Raw genomic sequence first — 18,473 nt, forward strand, 5'->3', positions numbered from 1 at the left:
AGTCTCCCTAACAGCTCTGTATTTCAGGGCCAGGCCACCTTCTATTTCCTTCACATCTTCCTGTAGAGCAGTGGAGCTCCATGTGCAATCTCCACATCGACAGCAGCATTGCCAGGGAGTTTGTTAGAAATGTACATTCTCGGGTCCTACCCTGCACTCCAGAATCAGAAACTCTGCAGTGGGGCCCAGCAACCTGTGTGGAACAAGCCACCAGGAGGTGCCAATGCCAGGATATAGTGTGAGAGCCCTGAGGGCCTTGTGTCAGTGAGGTTTCACAGAACCAGCATGGCACCATCTAGGAACTTGTGAGAAATGCAGAATCTTGGGCCCCAGTCAGGACTTGCAGATTGGTGAGCACATTCAAATTTGAGGAGCATTGCTCCAGGGCAAGAACAGAGCACTGGCTCTGGAGGAAAGGACAGATGTACCAAGGCAGGCGTGAAGCTTGTAGACTGGGTGTACGCAGTGGAAGGCATGGCTTCCTGGAGAACAGGGGTAGGCCTCACAGGAGTGGGGCAAAGGATGGAAATGTAAGCTTAATGCAGGAGGAGCTGAATCCTCCAGTTTTGAAGAGCCAGAGAGGAACTGACCTTTCTCAGGTGGAAGTGAACTGTGTAGGTCAGTCATGCTTAGACCAATGCAAGGTCAGGGCCTGAGCCTGCGGAAGCTCAGGTTCTTGCCAGATTAAGGCTCCCACTAGGGTGGGAAGCAGTACAAATCCCTTCCAAATCCCTTCCAAAGGCAGGGGACACTTATTTGGCTTTAATCCAGAGAGAAAGGAAGGGAAACAAAGGTTGACACCTGACACTTCTCTGAAAGAACCCTCTGTGAGGGTTAGACTCAGTTATTTAAAATTGATTTAAAATTTTTTTCAGTAAAAATTCCTTTAGCACAACTCATAGTAGTTGGAAGTAACAGGAAGAAAACATGGTGGCTGAGAAAGATACAGATGTGTATCATTCACTTTGGCCCTCCAAATACCTATGCATTTAATGATTGAAGCCTTCTCAGTGGGCTATTTTTGAGAAAGTATGATTGGCAGATAATGAATAGTTTATTTTTAAATAATTAGAAATATGGTCAAAAGGGCTGAATGAAAATAGTCCTAGAAATTTTTATGTTAATGATTAACTTTGAGTAATGCTTTTGAGTCTTTGTATATGTCATTTGTTTTAATAGTTTTGTGAATGATGGGGTTTCCAGATGTTTTTATCTTTTCATTTTTAATGCAAAGTTGATCCTCTGTTTAGATATTGAAGGATACTGGCATTTGCTAAGGTATTAATAAATATTATGATTTCAACCACTGTCATTTTTTATGATTATTTTCTGTTGTTGGTAAATTACAGATGCAGAAGAAAACCTCTGTGAAGGAAAACTGAGAGCTGGTACTTCACACTTGCGAAGAAGAAAACATGAAGAATGAGTTGAAACCCTCTGACAAAGGAAAGTGGCCTATTGACCTTACGGTGTTGAATTTCAATCCAAAGAGTGATTGTTACCAGTTCTCACAGTTTATAACCTGAGTTTGTGTTGAGGGCGGGGATGGGCATAAAGTAGATAATTTAGTTTGTTAAGTCTCATCTTAATCAAGAAAATCCTCTATTTCAAAATCCAGAACAGAAAAAAGCTTCCAGAATTCAAGGACTGTTTTCCTCTGCTGCAGAAGTGACTTTGCCAGGTACTTGTGGAAAAAAATGAAAAGGCAGCAGAGAACAGCTGGCGTGTGACTGGGAGTAAGGCTGAGGCAGGATCAGGAGTGGGTGTGTTAAACATTGGCCACCACAAGCAGTGAATGCGCCACTTTGCTCAGATTAACCCCCAAAATGAAGCTGCCAACATGGGGTGCACAATGGTGAAACACAACTGCAAACTTCAAGGAAGATGCTCCTTTTAGCTCCTGTTTAATATTAGTCAGATATTAAACACTTATAAACTTTTAATACAACAAAGCAAGTACATGCAAAGTTACAAATATAGAAAATATAAAGCACATGCATATTTCAAATACCACTGTGTATTCTTATACAAAACTATTCAGTGCACATTGTAAGCCTAAGGACCACACAAAAGGGTTTCCTTTAAGTGTTATTAAGTATTTAGTACCTTACAAAAACAGGTAATGCATTAGATAGTTCAGATGTTAATCGCTCTAACCAAAATTTCTAAGTTTGTCATATGCAATATATATATATGTATATATATATATATATATAAATTTTTTTTTTTTTTACATAGGATACCCACAAAGTGCAAGCCAGTAATAACAGTGCAGAATAGTAATGTATATCTGCTAGGTGACAATATTGAACAACCCAGGGAATACTTTTACCTTACTTAAATAATGGTAACAGAATTTCTTTTTCCACTTTGAATGGATCATATTCCTACCATCTCTAACCTATTTTTTTTTTTTTGGAATGCCTCCCTATTCTTTGATTCAAAAGCCAATTCCAGAAACTAAGGACCTAATTCTATTTTTTGACAATTATGAGACAGCAGTAAAGAAATGAAAGCATTTCTTTTCTTTGTACATTAATTGTTTTCTTCATAACATAATCCTCTATATTTGCTGTTACATTCTTACCAGTCCAACACCAGCACTGGCCCAGGAAGGATTCAATCAAATGAATACCGTGAAAAAAAAAAAATGAATACCGTGTTTTTTATAGCTGCAGTTTCCTCTATGTTAAAATCTCCTGGCTTCATCCAAACAATGTTAAAATCATTCTGCTTTCCAGGTAAACAAACAAAAGAGATTTGCTCTCAGTGTCCAGAAGGTAGTTTAATTAAAGTACCTTCATTATCTATAGTTTATATTAATAAAGAAAAGAATACCACATAAAGGTGCTTTAACCATCCAAAATGGGAGGCTGTCTCCGAGGGCACCTCTTCCATATGTTGGAAATTTTTAGTCTCAGAAGCCTTTCATATTATGTTAGTTATGTTCATTCCCTGTGAAAATGTCCTCTGCCCAGAAGTCTAGTGTTGCACGAATATCCATTCTTGATGCAATAGCTGCTGTGTAACCCGTACTGCAAAATGCAAAACATCCTTACAGTTCTCTGCAGACACAGGACACATGCTTTCCACCGGGTTGGGCCTGGGCCCACAAGCTAAGGATTTCTAGTTTCGTTTTTTGAATGAATATTATGCGGCCTCCTTCCAGATTTGGCAGAAATGCTGTCTGAACAGGGAAATGCAGTCAGGTTTTCTTAAAACAAATGAGGAAATTGCTATAAAATCACTGCTAAGATGGGGCATTAGTGTACTGAGCTCTAGCTGGAGAAGGAGCTGGAGGTATTTAGGCAAAGGTATCTGAAAACTGCTTTGAGAATTGTTTTAGCCTCAATCTGTTGCACTAGACAAAACATAAGCCTAGATCAACCATTTATTATTTGCTGTTACACTTTTACCAGCTCAGCACTAGCGTTGGCCTATGAAGGATTAAATCAAATAGGGCTTGAATAAATAGCATTTCAGATCTACTTTCCATTTCCCAGTGCTGTAAGTGCTAAGGGTATTAACCTATAGGTGACGAACAGAGAAGCAAGAATGAGACACCACCACTAAAGGGCTGCAGGTAGATACCCCCTCCTCCAACCTGGTGATGATTAAGATGATGAAAACAGGAAGGCCTTCCTCATCCCACTAGGAGGAAAATGAGGAAAGAGATGAGGAGGATCACAGGAGGGGAGGAGAAGAGGATCACACTTGCCCCTCTTTGGTAATAAGCCTGGTATTCTCTCTGGTACTGGGTGATGCACATCTGCTCCACCACACGCTCCATCATCTTGATGTCCGTCTCAGTGAAGTTTTCCCCCTTGGTGGTGGTGGTAGTAACCGTGTGCTGCTTGACTGTGATGTTGACACAGTCATGCACAAAGCTGTTCTGGTTGTTATACTGATCCACTGGCCTGTAGTATACCTGGTTGGGGTAACGGTACATGTTTTCACGATAGTAACGGTCCTCATAGTCACTGCCAAAATGTATAAGGGGCCTGCTCGTGGCACTCCCCAGCATGTAGCCGCCAAGGCCCCCTACCACCGCCCCAGCTGCAGCAGCTCCTGCTACATGTTTCATGTTGGTTTTCGGCTTACTGGGCTTCCACTGATTGTGGGTGCCACCACCTTGACCCCAGCCTCCACCACCATGGGGCTGTCCCCAGCCACCACCGTGGGGCTGACCCCAGCCACCACCGTGGGGCTGTCCCCAGCCACCACCGTGGGGCTGACCCCAGCCTCCCCCTCCCTGGGGTGGATAGCGGTTGCCTCCAGGACTGCCCTGTCCTGGGTATCGGCTCCCCCCAGTGTTCCATCCTCCTCCAGTCTTTGGTCGCTTCTTGCAGAAGCCCATGTCACTCCATGTGGCCACAAAGAGAACCAGGATCCAATTGGCTATGTGGCTTTTCACCATGATGACTTATCTGCAAAAATAAAGAGGGTGTCAGCATTGTGTGTTTATGTTGAAAACACTTAACGTCTGCAGCATAATGACTGCATAGCAGTGGCATCAGCTATAAATGTTCTTGGTCATAAATGTTCTTCACATTCCATGTCTGTTTTGCAACACTTACAGCAAAAGTAATTGTAGGTAAAGGGTTAACACAGCTCTTTCTCCTTCTCTCAGGGCAAATTTGACCTTAGGATAATTTCTGGCTCTGTTTCCTAGAAACTTGATAAAGGTGGAATGCCAGCAACATTGCTTATGATAAAAATAACCTCTGGTTGATACATTGTATCTAAACTGGAAGAAACTATAAACACCTGATGGGTTTGCCATAGCTTTGAGCTTCTCTGAAGTAGTGATTTGGGCTGTTATGAGGGATATGAGCTCCTGGAACCTCCCGAGACCCTGGCATGGCCCCTATGGAAGTGATTCTAATGTCCAGTTAGGAACACTCCCAGGTAGGTGCTGAAATCATTAAATCATTTTCTAAATAGCTGGCTCATGTCCTCTTTCCTCCCAAAGGAATGTAAGCTGGAAATGTCTCTTGTTCGCTGCTGTCTCCTCAGGGCCTGGCACAGAGCATATACACAATAGATACCTGTTAAGTGAAGGAATTAATATCCTCTGAACATATAAATGCCAACAAGAATTTCCTCAAAGAAATTCTTAATACAATAAATTTTTGGAAACAGGAAATGTGCAAGATTCTGCAAGCCCACCTATAAATTCATTTTTCTCTCTATAGACAGAAACAAATGGGGCTGTTCAAAATGTACGTAAGGAAGGCTGTGTTCACAAGATTTGCAGTCACTCACTCACTGAATGAGTCTTAGTTCAGCATTTAATGGTTCGTGAGTGACTTATTTTCTCCTAATTTTTGGTAGAAAAGACACATATCTTATATGAAAGGGCTAGCACGGCTTAGGAATAAACAAAGTATCCTGCATGATAACTTATGAACCTTTGCAGAATGTACATTCATCAATTAAAAACCTCCTTTCAGATTGAAAACCTCATTTACCCTGGGTGCTTGGTTCCAAGAGCAGAGATTAAAGACATATAGTAGAATGATCATTAGTTTCTACTGTACCCCATGTCAAACCATATGCTCCAAAATACCATGTGCCACAAAACCAAAAATGGCATATGTTGTAATGCTGATAGTAGTCTTATCCCCAGCACTGGGACACCTTCAAATAAAAATGGCATCTAATACTATAAAATTATTTTTCATAACCTTCAGAACTAAAGACTAAATTGGATAATATTCAGAGGAAGACTGATTAAACAAATAAATGAATTAAAATCCTGTTTGTTTCTACTATCATTATTGAAATGTCTTGGTGTAAATAAAAATATATTTGAAAGTTATAAGCCCAGTTAAACTGCTCAGAATATGCCAGTTAGGATTTTTGGAGGCTCTTTTGTGTAAGGTCAGAGGGACAGGGTCCTGGGATATGCTGACTGGCCTCAATCTCGCATCCACATCTCCTGGCACTCAGTCTTCTGCAGGTCTGCTTCCCTGATCTATTTTCCATTTGCTAATGGGGCTCAGCTCTTGGCTTCCAGGCTGCTCACAATTCTGCTCAAACACCTCAGGGAATTCTGGAAAGCTTGGTGTTTGACGTGGAAGATGAAAGACTGGAAGAATCGAGGTGGCACCCAGATTTCTGGATTGAGCAATTGTGTGGACAGAACACAGAAGGTGGAGCAAGTCTGGAGGGAGACAAATGTGGTGTGTGGCTTTGGCAATGCCATTGTCAAGCTACAATGCCATTATCAAGCTGCCTACTGGGACAAGAGATACCAGTAGGCAGTTAGCTTGGGGAGTCTGGAGCTGAAGAATGACCATGGACTGGAGATACAGGTAATAGGGCATAAGGGCCATGGGCATATGTTGCTGATCAGTACTTTAAAACTGAATATTAAAGTTGGATGATCATAAACTATATTAAGACAAGATCATTTTAAAATCAGTTGAGAACAACAATAGCAACATTTAATAATAAAAAGCATAAAAAATAACAACTACATTTTGAAGCAGAGAATCATTTCTAAGGATAAGGACTCAAAACTTAATGAGACCTTGGAGAATCTTTCTGTTTGTGATAAAATAAGAAGATCTTATATTATTTAATCCAAACTTCTCACTCTACAAATTAGGCCACCAAGATTCAAAAAAGTCAAGTGACATATCTGTGATTACAGTGTTCATTAGTGAAATTGCTAGGAATAGAGACTAGGTTTCTGAATGTCTGGCTGTGCTACGACACTTCATATAAGATGCTCTCAGAGAACGGTCAGGTTGTGGCCTAACGCTCTGGCATATTTCAAGACATTAAGTATTTGACAACAGTCAATACCCATTTATCACTAAGAAAAATACTCTTAGTAGACTAGGAATAGGAGGTAACTTCCTTAACTTAATAAAGATTATATAACTAAAACAGCAAACACAATAAGTAAGTTTTGAAAGTAGTCCCTTTAAGATCAGAAACAAGACAAGGATGTATACTGCCACAGGACTGGAAGTCCTTCCAATGCCATATGCAAAGATAAAGAAGTAACTGGTGCAAGAACTCCAAGGAAAGAGCTCCAGCTGACATTATGTGGAATTAATGTGATCATAAACATGGAAAATTCAACAGACTCAACAGAGGTAACACGAGACAACTAGAGTTCAGCAAGGCTGTGGGATACAAGATTGGCCTACAAAAATCAGCATTTCTCTACACCAGCAATAATCAACTAGAAAAGAATTAATAAGATAGTAATAATTTCAACCCAAACTATAAAGTATCTAGGATTGACTTAAGACTGGGGAAAAAAAAATTCAACATTAGTAAAGAACAAAGAAGATGATCTGTAAACATGGAAAGGTCTTGGTTGGAACAACTTAGTACTATAAAGATGTCAATTATCCCCAAATGAACTTATAATAATAAAATGACAATCAAAATTCCACCTGGATTTTTTGAGGAATTCAATAAACCCACAAGGGGTAAGAAATGTCCACAGGTAGCAAACTCAACCTTAAAAAAGAAGAGAAAAGAGGAGAGAATCTACTGTTATCAGACATTAAATCCTATTACAAAGCCATAGTAATAAATATGGTAACAGTCTAGAAACGGACCTACAGATCAAAGGAAGCAGAATAGCAAGTTCAGATATAAACCCATGTATATATTCTTTAGTACAAACCTGATAAATGATAAATCGGACACCACAAATCAATGGAGAAAGAAACGTTTGTTTAGCAGATGCTTCTGGGAAACTGGAGGAAAATAAAACTAGGACCCTAACACCACATGCAAAAGCAGACTCTAGAGACCTGTGAAAAGTAAAAGTTTTATGAATTAAAAATCTTTGTGGGATGGATTGCCTTTTTATTAAATTATAAAAACAGACGTTGGGCTTCCCTGGTGGCGCAGTGGTTGAGAGTCCGCCTGCCAATGCAGGGGACACAGGCTCGTGCCCCGGTCCGGGAAGATCCCACATGCCGCGGAGTGGCTGGGCCCGTGAGCCATGGCTGCTGAGCCTGCGCGTCCGGAGCCTGTGCTCCGCAACGGGAGAGGCCACAACAGTGAGAGGCCCGCGTACCGAAAAAAAAAACAAAAAAAAAACAGATGTTAGAATCAATGCATTAAACAAATATTTATGGAACAGCTAGTACGTGCCAGTTTTTAAAGAAATAGAAAACTTGACAATAAACCATAGGAGAAATGGAGAAAAAAGTTACTGTACAACAGCCATTGATTAGTTTAACAAATATTTGTTGTCTTCTAAGGGTCTAGCATTGTGCTGTGGCTGAGGACACAGTGGTGAGTAAGATGTTTAGTTTGTGGGTTCAAGCACTAAGGAAGATAAGTATCTGTAACCTGAAAGACAGTGGGAAGCCATTAAAGGGTCTTAGGAGAATAACATCACAGGATCTTTTTCTTTTTTTTTTTTTAACAAAGTTCGCCCTGTTGTGTAAGTAGAAAATTTGGGGGGCAAGAAAGGAAATGGTGATACCACTTATAAAACGATTGAAGGAAGATGGTGGTGTGGCCTGGGACTGTGCCAATGCAGTTGAGGAGCTGTGAAAAAATGGGACGTATTTTGCAGAAAGAACCAATTAAGCAGATAGAGTGGATGGAGGAGTGAGAGTTGATAAGGTTTGTGGCTTTCATAGCCAGGCAGATGGTGGTGATGCCATCTATTGAAACAGAGGAAACTGATGGAGGGCCATGCTTGTGAGAGAAAATAAAGTTTTAGTTTGGACATACTAACTTTGCTACATCTATGAGCCATTCAAGTGGGAGTATCAATTCAGGCAATTGTTATAAGAATCTGGAACTCAGCAGAGATAAACACTTGGGCAGCTTCACCTGAGAAGTGCTGTTAATAGCCAAGGGAATAAAGGATCGAGATTCAAACTCCAGTATTCTGAGTGAAGGGCTCACACTCTTAGCTATCCAACCTCCAGCAACATGGGTGCCAAAATCCAAAATAAAATACCACCAAGCTGATTTTGACAGTTTAGTAAAAGAAGAATACACTGTGACCAATAAGGATTATTTAGGAATACAAGGATGGCTTAAAATCGCAAAATCAATTAACCTATTAGTAGGTTAAGGAGAAAACAACACAAAGATTCTCTGATGTTTAAAGTTTTCAATTAAAATCTACATACATTCCTGATTTTTTAAGGTTAAGCTGTTGAAAAAATTTCCATAGAACTAAAGTAATCCCTTTCCATCATCAAGAACAGCTATCACAGACACACAGCCCACACCCTACCTTAACTTAAAGAGGAAAGGCATTCTCCTTAATATAATGAACAAGACAAGAATGCAAGCAATTGCTGCTATTTTAGACTGTTATGGAGGTTCTAGCCAGGTATGATTTACTTTTTTTTTTTTTTTTGGCCATACGCGGGCCTCTCACTGTTGTGGCCTCTCCTGTTGCGGAGCACAGACTCCGGACACGTAGGCTCCGCGGCCATGGCTCACGGGCCCAGCCGCTCCGCGGCATGTGGGATCTTTCCAGCCCGGGGCACGAACCCGTGTACCCTGCATCGGCAGGCAGACTCTCAACCACTGCGCCACCAGGGAAGCCCTTTTCTTTTTTTTTTTAATTAATTTATTTTATTTTTGGTTGCATTGGGTCTTCGTTGCTGTGTGCGGGCTTTCTCTAGTTGTGGCAAGCAGGGGCTATTCTTCGTTGCGGTGCGTGGGCTTCTCATTGCGGTGGCTTCTCTTGCTGCGGAGCACAGGCTCTAGGTGCACGGGCTTCAGTAGTTGTGGCTTGCAGGTTCTAGAGCTCAGGCTCAGTAGTTGTGGTGCACGGGCTTAGTTGCTCCGCGGCATGTGGGAGCTTCCTGGACCAGGGCTCGAACCCTTGTCCCCTGCACTAGCAGGCAGATTCTTAACCACTGCACCACCAGGGAAGTCCCAGGTATGATTTTCTATCTGGAAAATCCAGGAAAATCATCCAAAATTGTGTCCTAGAATAAATAAGTGAGTTTATTAAGGTGGCAGTTTTTGAAATCAACATATAGAAAAGAGTGAATACTCAAATCACTTGTAATTATTTAGAAGATTTAGTGTGAAAAAAAAAATCCCACTCATAGTGGCAACAAAATATTCAAAATATCTAAGATTTAACCTAAAAATAAATAGACCTTTTAGGAAGAAAGCTGGAAGACTGGATAAAAAGAGAAAGACAGATAATGTTTTCGGTTGGGAAAATCAAGACTGAAAGATACCAATTCACCTCCAAATAATCATAACGTCAATGCAATTTCAGTCCTAATTTAAAGAGGATTTTAAGGGATATGATGAAATTATACTCAAAATTAAGAAGACTAAAGAAATTATTGAACAGGAAGAAAATCTAGGGTATACTTGGCCTGCCAGGTACCAGAATGCATTGCAAAACTAAAATAAATAAGATCATGTGGCATTAGTGCATGAGCAGAATGGCAGAGCGATGGAACTAGAGAGAAGGAACAAAAAAAAGATCCATATATTATGCCATTCATCCTATTCCCATGGGGAATACACGGGACTGAGAATCAGAGCCAGGAGGAACTTGTCCAGTGGTCATGTGCCAGGGGCCAAACTTCTGATACTTAAAACATGTTACACCCTTGACACTTGATTGGTTAAATTGGGAAGTGGCACACCAAATAGTCCCCCTACCCCCCACTGCCCCGGAAAAATTTCCTGTCTTTCCTGAGCTAAGTGGAAGTCATGTGTCATATTTTTATCTTTTGAGGTCATTGCCCCTTAAAGAGCCTAATGCAAGCTACTCAAAATTTTACAAACCGCTCTGGGGTGGGGGTTTTTCACTGGCACTGAGGCCTAGCCCTGGACTGAATAGGGCAAAGGGCCTGAACCTGATCCATCCTCAGAATTATGTGAACAGCTTGAAAAAAAAAGCAACATTGCTAGAGCCTACCCCATACCCCAGGAGAATATGGTTAGAAGAAAAAGGATGAACAAACAGAAAAAATTCTCCCAAATGTAAGAATTACTACACATGCTATTCACTCAAGGATTATTTTGCTGCAGCCATCACAGCTTTAGATACAGGCATGTTTTGAATGTTTCACATGCAGCATTTCACAACTGATAAAAATGGCTGCCTTGGAAATAAGATCCGAAAAGAGAGACTGGAATAGATAAATTAAAACTACAGCTTAGAAAAACTGTCACCTCATAAAACCTTTTGTCAGTGTTAATTTGGTGCAGAAATGTTTGTAATGTTACTGCTTTTATTATACTATTTTTAAAATGGTTGCTTCCTTACATAACTCAGAATGATTCTAGAGAAAGCCCTTTCCCTGCAAAATCAAGATGATTTTACAAGAAAGGATGATATGATAGGTGTGGGTTACACATATATAGATCCAAGTTGCCTCCAGAGCAAGGATTTGTGATCACAGCTTTTCGAGGACCTTATCTTCTGTGACAGTTGGGAACTTTCAACCATCACAAGACCAAAGGGATTCCACAGGGTACGTACATCTGCTTTGGCTCAGCTAAGTTGGATTTGTGTCCCTGGGAAGACAGAATGCTTCGGCTTCGCTGAAACTGTTCAGTTTTCAAATATATTCAGGAGTCCCTAAAAAAAAAAAAAAAAAAAAAAAAAAAAAAAAAAAAAAAAAAAAAAAAAAATATAAAAAAAAATAAAAAAAATTTAACAAAAAAAAAAAAAACAAAAGAAAAAACTAGAATTGATAAATAAATCTAAGAACTGATTCTTTAAAAGAAAAACCCAATATTAAATTACTAAACCCTTATATATCTACTCAAGGAAAAAAACAAGACAATATTTGAAAAAAAGAAATGAAGTCAGCTCAAAAAAGCAGCAGCAAACATGACATTGAGCTCTCCCTCTCCCACACACAGAAAGCTGTGGGTCCATTTCCTTAAAAAAATTAACTATGAACTATTTTAAAGATGTTATTTAGAAAAGCAATATATCAACAAAAAAAGAAAATTAAAATAAAGTGTATTTCTATTAAAATTCATTTTTATTCAGATTTTTCACATATACATTAATAAACTGCATCTGAGTAAGTAGATGCAGTTTAGTAATCTGTACTTTGACTTGTCAGTTTTTTCCAATATATCGCAGACAGGCTCCAAAATCATGACTTGATGGTTACACAATGTTCCTTTCAGTTAATGTGTCATGATTTTCTTAGCTGCTGCCCTGCTGTTATACACTTAGGTTGCTTCTCCGTTGGGTTTAACTTTAGATCATTCTGAATGTGTGTGCATATGGCGCTTTTTTTCCCTTTCCTGTTGTTTCTTCCATTGCAAGTAAATTCCCAGGAGTGGGGTTTCTGGGTCTTGGCTTAAATGCATCATCAGATTGCCTTTCACAAATTTCATACAGATACACAATGTCCCCAGTGCAGTGTGACTAGGAAAAGAATAAAGGTATACATACCAAAGGTCAGTTTTACACGAACAGTTAATCTTGGCAAACTCCTGAAATAGGTATAATTTCCTCTAGTTTATGAATGAACAAAAGGAGGATGAGGAAATTAGGTAACTGGTCCCAAGCTGTGAAATGATTAGTTGCAGAGCCATCTTTCTAACCCCAAAGCCCTGTCACCTCCCAGGATAACTGAATATGCAAATTTCTAGGCAACCTTCCAGCAGTGGTTGCTGTTACTGTTGTTTTTGCTAATAGCTGCAAAATGATAATCCAGACTGACTTCAATTTGCGTTGTATTCTATAAACGATTCATCATTTCACCATTTATCTTTTATAATCTCGATATTCTCCTTTCACAAGTATGAAAAATTTGTGTCAGATAAAAACCATATACAAATCACATTCTAGCTCTGCTTTCTTTCTCTCTCTGGTTAGTTCTTTTTCATTGTAAGAGCTCCTCAGTGTTTGGGTAGGTAAAATTGTTCCTTTTCATTGGTGATATTTTTTTTCTTCTTCAAATCTGAGAGAGCTGTTGATTTTTCCAGAGGTCTGACATTTTTATTCAATTTTCTGTTCCTATTTTTTCTGATAATTTGATTTGTGAAAATCTTTAATTCTATTCTACCTGGATTTTTTTTGCAAGGAAAAGGGAAACAGTTCAAATGTTCAGCATGCTGGGAACTGCTTATTAAACCGCGATTGCTCTAAGTACAGGAAAATAACTCGGCCATGAGATGAGGATAATCATGATCAGCGAGGTGAAACTGCACTGTGTTGTGTACGAACTGGAGAAGAGGAAACTGAAAAACAGAAGGCAGTGGCTTTGAGATGGTGAGGGTGGATGTGATGGTGGTGGGCTTATGATTTAAAAAAATCTATTTGCTACTGCTGATACAAATAGAAAAGGATAAAAACGAAAAAGGACTGCAAAAATGGACTTCTCCCCGTTGTTCAATAATCAAACGTGAAGGTGCCACCCATACTAGCGGAGGAATGTGGTTCTCCGAGGGGAGCTGCCCGGCCCTGATCCCTGCTCTCGGAGTCCCCCTGATGGCCGAGTTCTCTCCTTCCAGAGGGACAGTCGAGACGGCGAAAAGCAAAGCCTGTGAGTCCACCACACCAGAGCTCGCAGGAGACACTCTGCCGCCAGCACCTGGACATCTCAGGCCCGGGAGTGAGGGCGGGGTCGCCCCAAGACTCCGCCCGCCGAGGCCGGAAGCCCGGCTCACGCCAGCCTGTGCCGGTCCCCGGGGGTGCCAGAGACCCGCCCGCTGCTGCGTCCCAGACACCGCCCGGCCGCGTGATGGCAGGCGGGGCCTCCTCTGGGGAGGAGGGCGGCGGCGGCGGCTAGGGCGGGGGTGGGCCCCCCCGGACGCCCCGGGAGTCTTCCTTGCCGAGGCCCTGGACCCGGGTGGGCGGCCGCATCCCCTCTGGGTATCGGGAGGGCCCCGACCCGCGCCTCTCCCTGGTCCTCCTCGCTGAGCGCCCCAGCGGAGCCCCTTTGTGGCCTTCGTTGGGTTCCGCGCGCCCATTCCCCGGACCTGTGGCCCCCTTGCCGGCGCTACTCGCCCATCCCACTCCCGCCGTGGATGTGTCTGGGAGGGGGCCAGACTCCTCGACACTACCCACATCCCTCCAGAGGGACCCCGGCCAGCCGCGGCCCCCGCCCCCATTCCGAGTAAATGGAGCTCGCCTAACCAGGAGGGCAAAACCAAGCCACGGCGTCCGAAAACCAACGGGCTCGCTGGGTAGGCCTGACGCGTTGCGCGCCCTCCGGAAGCTCCCCGCCCTCCTCACTGTCAAGGTCGGCCTCCCGCCCGGACCCGGCCGTGCGCCCTCGCCCCTCGGCCCCAAGGCAGGGGTTCTGACTGCCGGCCTCTGCGCCCACGGCCCCAGCTGGGAGGTTAAAGGGCGATGCGGCTGTTTACCTGCCTCTGCGGGAGAGAAGAACCTCGCAGCTCGGCGGCTGTCAAAGACTGGCGGCGAGGGCAAGCGTCAGCGGGGGGCAGAGGAGGAGATGCGGGGGCGGGGCCCGGAGGCGGCTGCCCGCGCCCGGGGTTTGCGCGCAGAGGCTCAGCACCGCCAAGCAGGCCCCTGAATCTGAGTCCCTGGGAAAAACGGGTTGGGATTCGCTTAGACGCTTGCGTCAACTAATATCGCCTACCCGGCTGGCTCGTCACTCCTTGAAGTTGCTTATTGACTATAAAAATCATCTTTAAAGGAAAATTCGGCCCAAAGCCCCAGCTCCACGTTACGTAATGGAGAACACGAGAAAATGAAAGATTAGGGAATGAGAAAGCAATTTCTGGAACTTTGGTAACCAGAAATTTCTAAAGAGGAAGAAAATTCTGCTACACTGGATTGAGCCGTTTGTGAATTTACACATATATCCTTAAAATTTGAGGCCTAGAAAGGACATTAGCCATTACCTGTTCCTTCATTTACTCAGTTCTTGCTCATTATATGCAAAAGAGATGATTTAGATTATGATATTCACAAATGAGGAAAATGCCCTCCATATAACCATATAACAAGTCCACTCTGGACATTACCTGAGGTTTCTTGTATAAAACATTGTGTATTCTTGATCATTATTCCTGCCAAGAAATTAGGTAGGGGTTTGTCTCATGTGAAGGATGGCAAATGATAGAAGACAGGCGTTAGGGTTAGGGGGATCATATACATTATTACCCAAATTGGGGCGCTTTTGAGAGTACCAATATTAATTAAGCCGGGTCAATAGGCATAAACCTGGGAAAAATGAGACATCTAGTTCCCTTGTTATGGGCAAGAGGCTCCACTATGCTTGTAAGGAAAGAGGTTTAAAAATATTGAGACACCCATTGGAAACAGGATTTGGTTTAAATACTTGTATGCCAGGGCGGCTCACTCAAGTGGGAGGGGACAAGTGAGGGAGGGGAGAAGCCAGGAGGATTGTGTAGAGTGGAGCGATGTGAAACAGCACTGGGGTGATGCTCATATGAATGTGGGTCTGAAAGGTCTGCTTGGGAAGGGGAAATGAGAGGTAAAACGTGACCATGGGATGGAGATGATTCAGTAACAGAACTGGATTGTGGCCAGTTAGAAATGAGTGTTAGGCAGCAATACCAGGGCAGTTTTCTGTCCAATCAGTCTTACATAATGATTAGGTTGACAGTGCTTTTAGAGCCTTACCTTCTTTCCTCAGAGATGGCTTATTGTGCGGTGAATTGGGGGCAGTGAAGCATCTCTTTGAGTCTTGAGCTGGGGTGGGGCTGGGAGTGGCTGACCAGATCAGACTGGGCAAGGGGCTGACTTTCCCCTGCCAGGAGGGGCCCAGTAAAGCTTGGTTAGAAGATGCCAAAACTCAGCATTTTTCTCAAAAGAATCCTATGTCTACTGGCTGAATGCTTTCCTCCCTCCCCCTAACCAGGAAAATGCTCAAAAGGCAGAATACTTCTTGGGAGTTTGAGGGAACCGAATGAGATTGCCTTATGACCTATTCTGGCCATTATTGCTATGTAGCCAACTACTCCAAAGCTTAGAGGTTTAAAGCAATCACCATTTTATTATGCCAATGGATCGTGTAGGCCAAGAGAGTTGGATGGGCACAGTGGGGATGTCTGAGGCTGCAGTTGGGAAGACTCAATGTCTGAGACTGGCTTGATAGCTGGGGGTTGGAATCAGTTGAAGGATCTGTCACTTGCATGGCTGGCATCTGGGCTGGGAGGACTTGAAAATCAGGTGTACTGATTGATGAGTCTGGCTAAAGGTTTATCAGTTTTGTTTATCTTTCAAAACAAAAGGTTTTTAGTTTCATTGACCTTTTCTATTGTGTTTCCTTATTGATTGTCTGGATGATCTGTCCATTGATGTAAGTGGGGTGTTAAAGTCCCCCAGTGTTACTGTGTTACTGTCGATTTCTCCTTTTGTGGCTGTTAGCATTTGCCTTATATATTGAGGTACTCCTATGTTGGATGCATATATATCTACAATTGTTATATCTTCTTCTTGGATTGATCATTATGTAGTGTCCTTCTTTGTCTCTTGTAACAGTCTTTATTTTAAAGTCTATTTTGGGGCTTCCCTGGTGGTGCAGTGGTTAGGAACCTTTCTGCCAATGCAGGGACACGGTTTCAAGTCCAGGTTCAAGTCCTGGTCTGGGAAGATCCCACATGCTGCGGAGCAACTAAGCCCGTGCTCCACAACTACTGAGCCTGTGCTCTAGATCCTGCGTGCCACAACTACTGAAGCCCATGCACTTAGAGCCCCTGCTCCACAAGAGAAGCCACCGCAATGAGAAGCCCACACACTGCAACAAAGAGCAGCCCCCACTCGCCACAACTAGAGAAAGCCTGTGTGCAGCAACGAAGACCCAACACAGCCAAAAATAAAAATAAATAAAGTCTATCTTGTGTGATATGAGTATTGTTACTCCAGCTTTTTTTTGATTTCCATTTGCATGGAATAACTTTTTTCATTCCTTCACTGTCAGTCTGTGTCACTAGATCAGAAGTGGGTCTCTTATAGACAGCATATATACGGGTCTTGTTTTTGTATCCATTTAGCCAGTCTATGTCTTTTGGTTGGAGCATTTAATCCATTTACATTTGAGGTAATTACTGATATGTATTTTTTTTAATTTAATTTATTTATTTTTGGCTGCACTGTGTCATTGTGGCTGCGCGTGGGCTTTTTCTATTTGTGGCGAGCGAGGGCTATTCTTCGTTGCAGTGTGTGGGCTTCTCATTGTGGTGGCTTCTCTCGTTGTGGAGCTTGGGCTCTAGGCACAAGGGCTTCAGTAGTTGTGCGCATGGGCTTAGTTGCTCTGCGACATGTGGGATCTTCCTGGACCAGAACTCTAACATGTGTCCCCTGTATTGGCTGGCAGATTCTTAACCACTGTGCCACCAGGGAAGCAGTGATATGTATGTTCTTACTGCCATTTTGTTAATTGTTTTGGGTTTGTTTTCTTCCCTTCCTCTTTTGTTCTCTTCTCTTGTGATTTGATGACTATGTTTAGTGTTGTGATTGGATTCCTTTTTATTTTTTGTCTGTATATCTATTGTAGATTTTTGGTTTGTGGTTACCATGAGGTTTTGATACAGCAGTCTGTATATATACAGAATTGTTTTAAGTTGCTGATCTCTTAATTTCAAGTGCATTTCCAATATCCAGCATTTGTGCTCTCCTCTTCACACGATTGCTTGTTTTGATATCATATTTGTGTGTGGATGATTTCCTACCTTTATGTTTGCCTTTACCAATGAGCTTTCCCATTCATAATTTTCTTGTTTCTAGTTGTGGCTTTTTCTTTTCCACCTAGAGAAGTTCCTTTAGCATTTGTTGTAAAGCTGGTTTGGTGATGCTGAATTCTTTTAGCTTTTGTTTGTCTGTAAAGCTTTTGATTTCTCCATCAAATCTGAATGAGAGCCTTCTGGGTAGAGTATTCTTGGTTGTAGGTTTTTCCTTTTCATCACTTTAAATATATCATGCCACTCCCTTCTGGCCTGCAGAGTTTCTGCTGAAAAATCAGCTGATAACCTTATGAGGATTCCCTTGTAGGTTATTTGTTGCTTTTTCCTTGCTGCTTTTATTATTCTCTCTTTATCTTTAATTTTCGTCATTTTGATTACCATGTGTCTTTGTGTGTTCCTCTTTGGGTTAATCCTGTATGGGACTCTGTGCTTCCTGGACTTGGGTGACTGTTTTCTCTCCCATGTTATGGAATTTTTCAGCCATTATCTTTTCAAATATTTTCTCATACCCTTTCTCTCTCTCTTCTCCTTCTGGTACCCCTATAATGCAAATGTTGGCACCTTTAGTGTTGACCCAGAGGTCTCTTAAACTGTCCTCATTTCTTTTCATTCTTTTTTCTTTATTCTGTTCCATGGCAGTGATTTCCACCATCCTGTCTTCTAGCTCACTTGTCTGTTCTTCTGCATCATTTATTCTGCTATCGATTCCTTCTAGTGTATTTTTCACTTCAGTTATTTTATTGTTCAACTCTGTTGTTTGTTCCTTAAATTTTCTAGCTCTTTGTTAAATATTTCTTGTATCTTCTCTGTCTGTGCCTCCATTATTTTTCTGAGATCTTGTATCATCTTTA

General features: G+C 42.0%; 1 protein-coding gene across 2 annotated transcripts; it reads right to left on the minus strand.

Annotated features, from left to right (window-relative positions):
* Positions 1–3,554: 3,554 nt before the first annotated feature.
* On the minus strand, positions 3,555–14,357 carry PRNP (prion protein (Kanno blood group)). Of its 2 annotated transcripts, none has more exons than XM_007463976.1 (2): positions 11,462–11,527; positions 3,555–4,427 (listed from the first exon to the last, which is right to left on the minus strand). In XM_007463976.1, the coding sequence occupies exon 2, from the start codon at positions 4,415–4,417 to the stop codon at positions 3,644–3,646; it is 774 nt and encodes a 257-aa protein (XP_007464038.1). In that variant the 5' UTR covers positions 4,418–4,427; positions 11,462–11,527; the 3' UTR covers positions 3,555–3,643. The 2 variants fall into 2 exon arrangements, with proteins under 2 accessions (XP_007464038.1, XP_007464039.1); XM_007463977.1 differs by lacking the exon at positions 11,462–11,527 and adding an exon at positions 14,314–14,357 and having other exon boundaries at positions 3,644–4,422.
* Between the last annotated feature and the right edge of the window lie 4,116 nt (positions 14,358–18,473).

This window comes from Lipotes vexillifer, unplaced genomic scaffold, assembly GCF_000442215.2.
Source record: "Lipotes vexillifer unplaced genomic scaffold, Lipotes_vexillifer_v1.1 scaffold101, whole genome shotgun sequence".
Lineage (NCBI taxonomy): Eukaryota > Metazoa > Chordata > Mammalia > Artiodactyla > Lipotidae > Lipotes > Lipotes vexillifer.

Excerpts from the sequence above, each read along its gene's own strand:
- PRNP (XM_007463976.1), bottom strand. The coding sequence starts at position 4,417 with ATGGTGAAAAGCCACATAGCCAATTGGATCCTGGTTCTCTTTGTGGCC.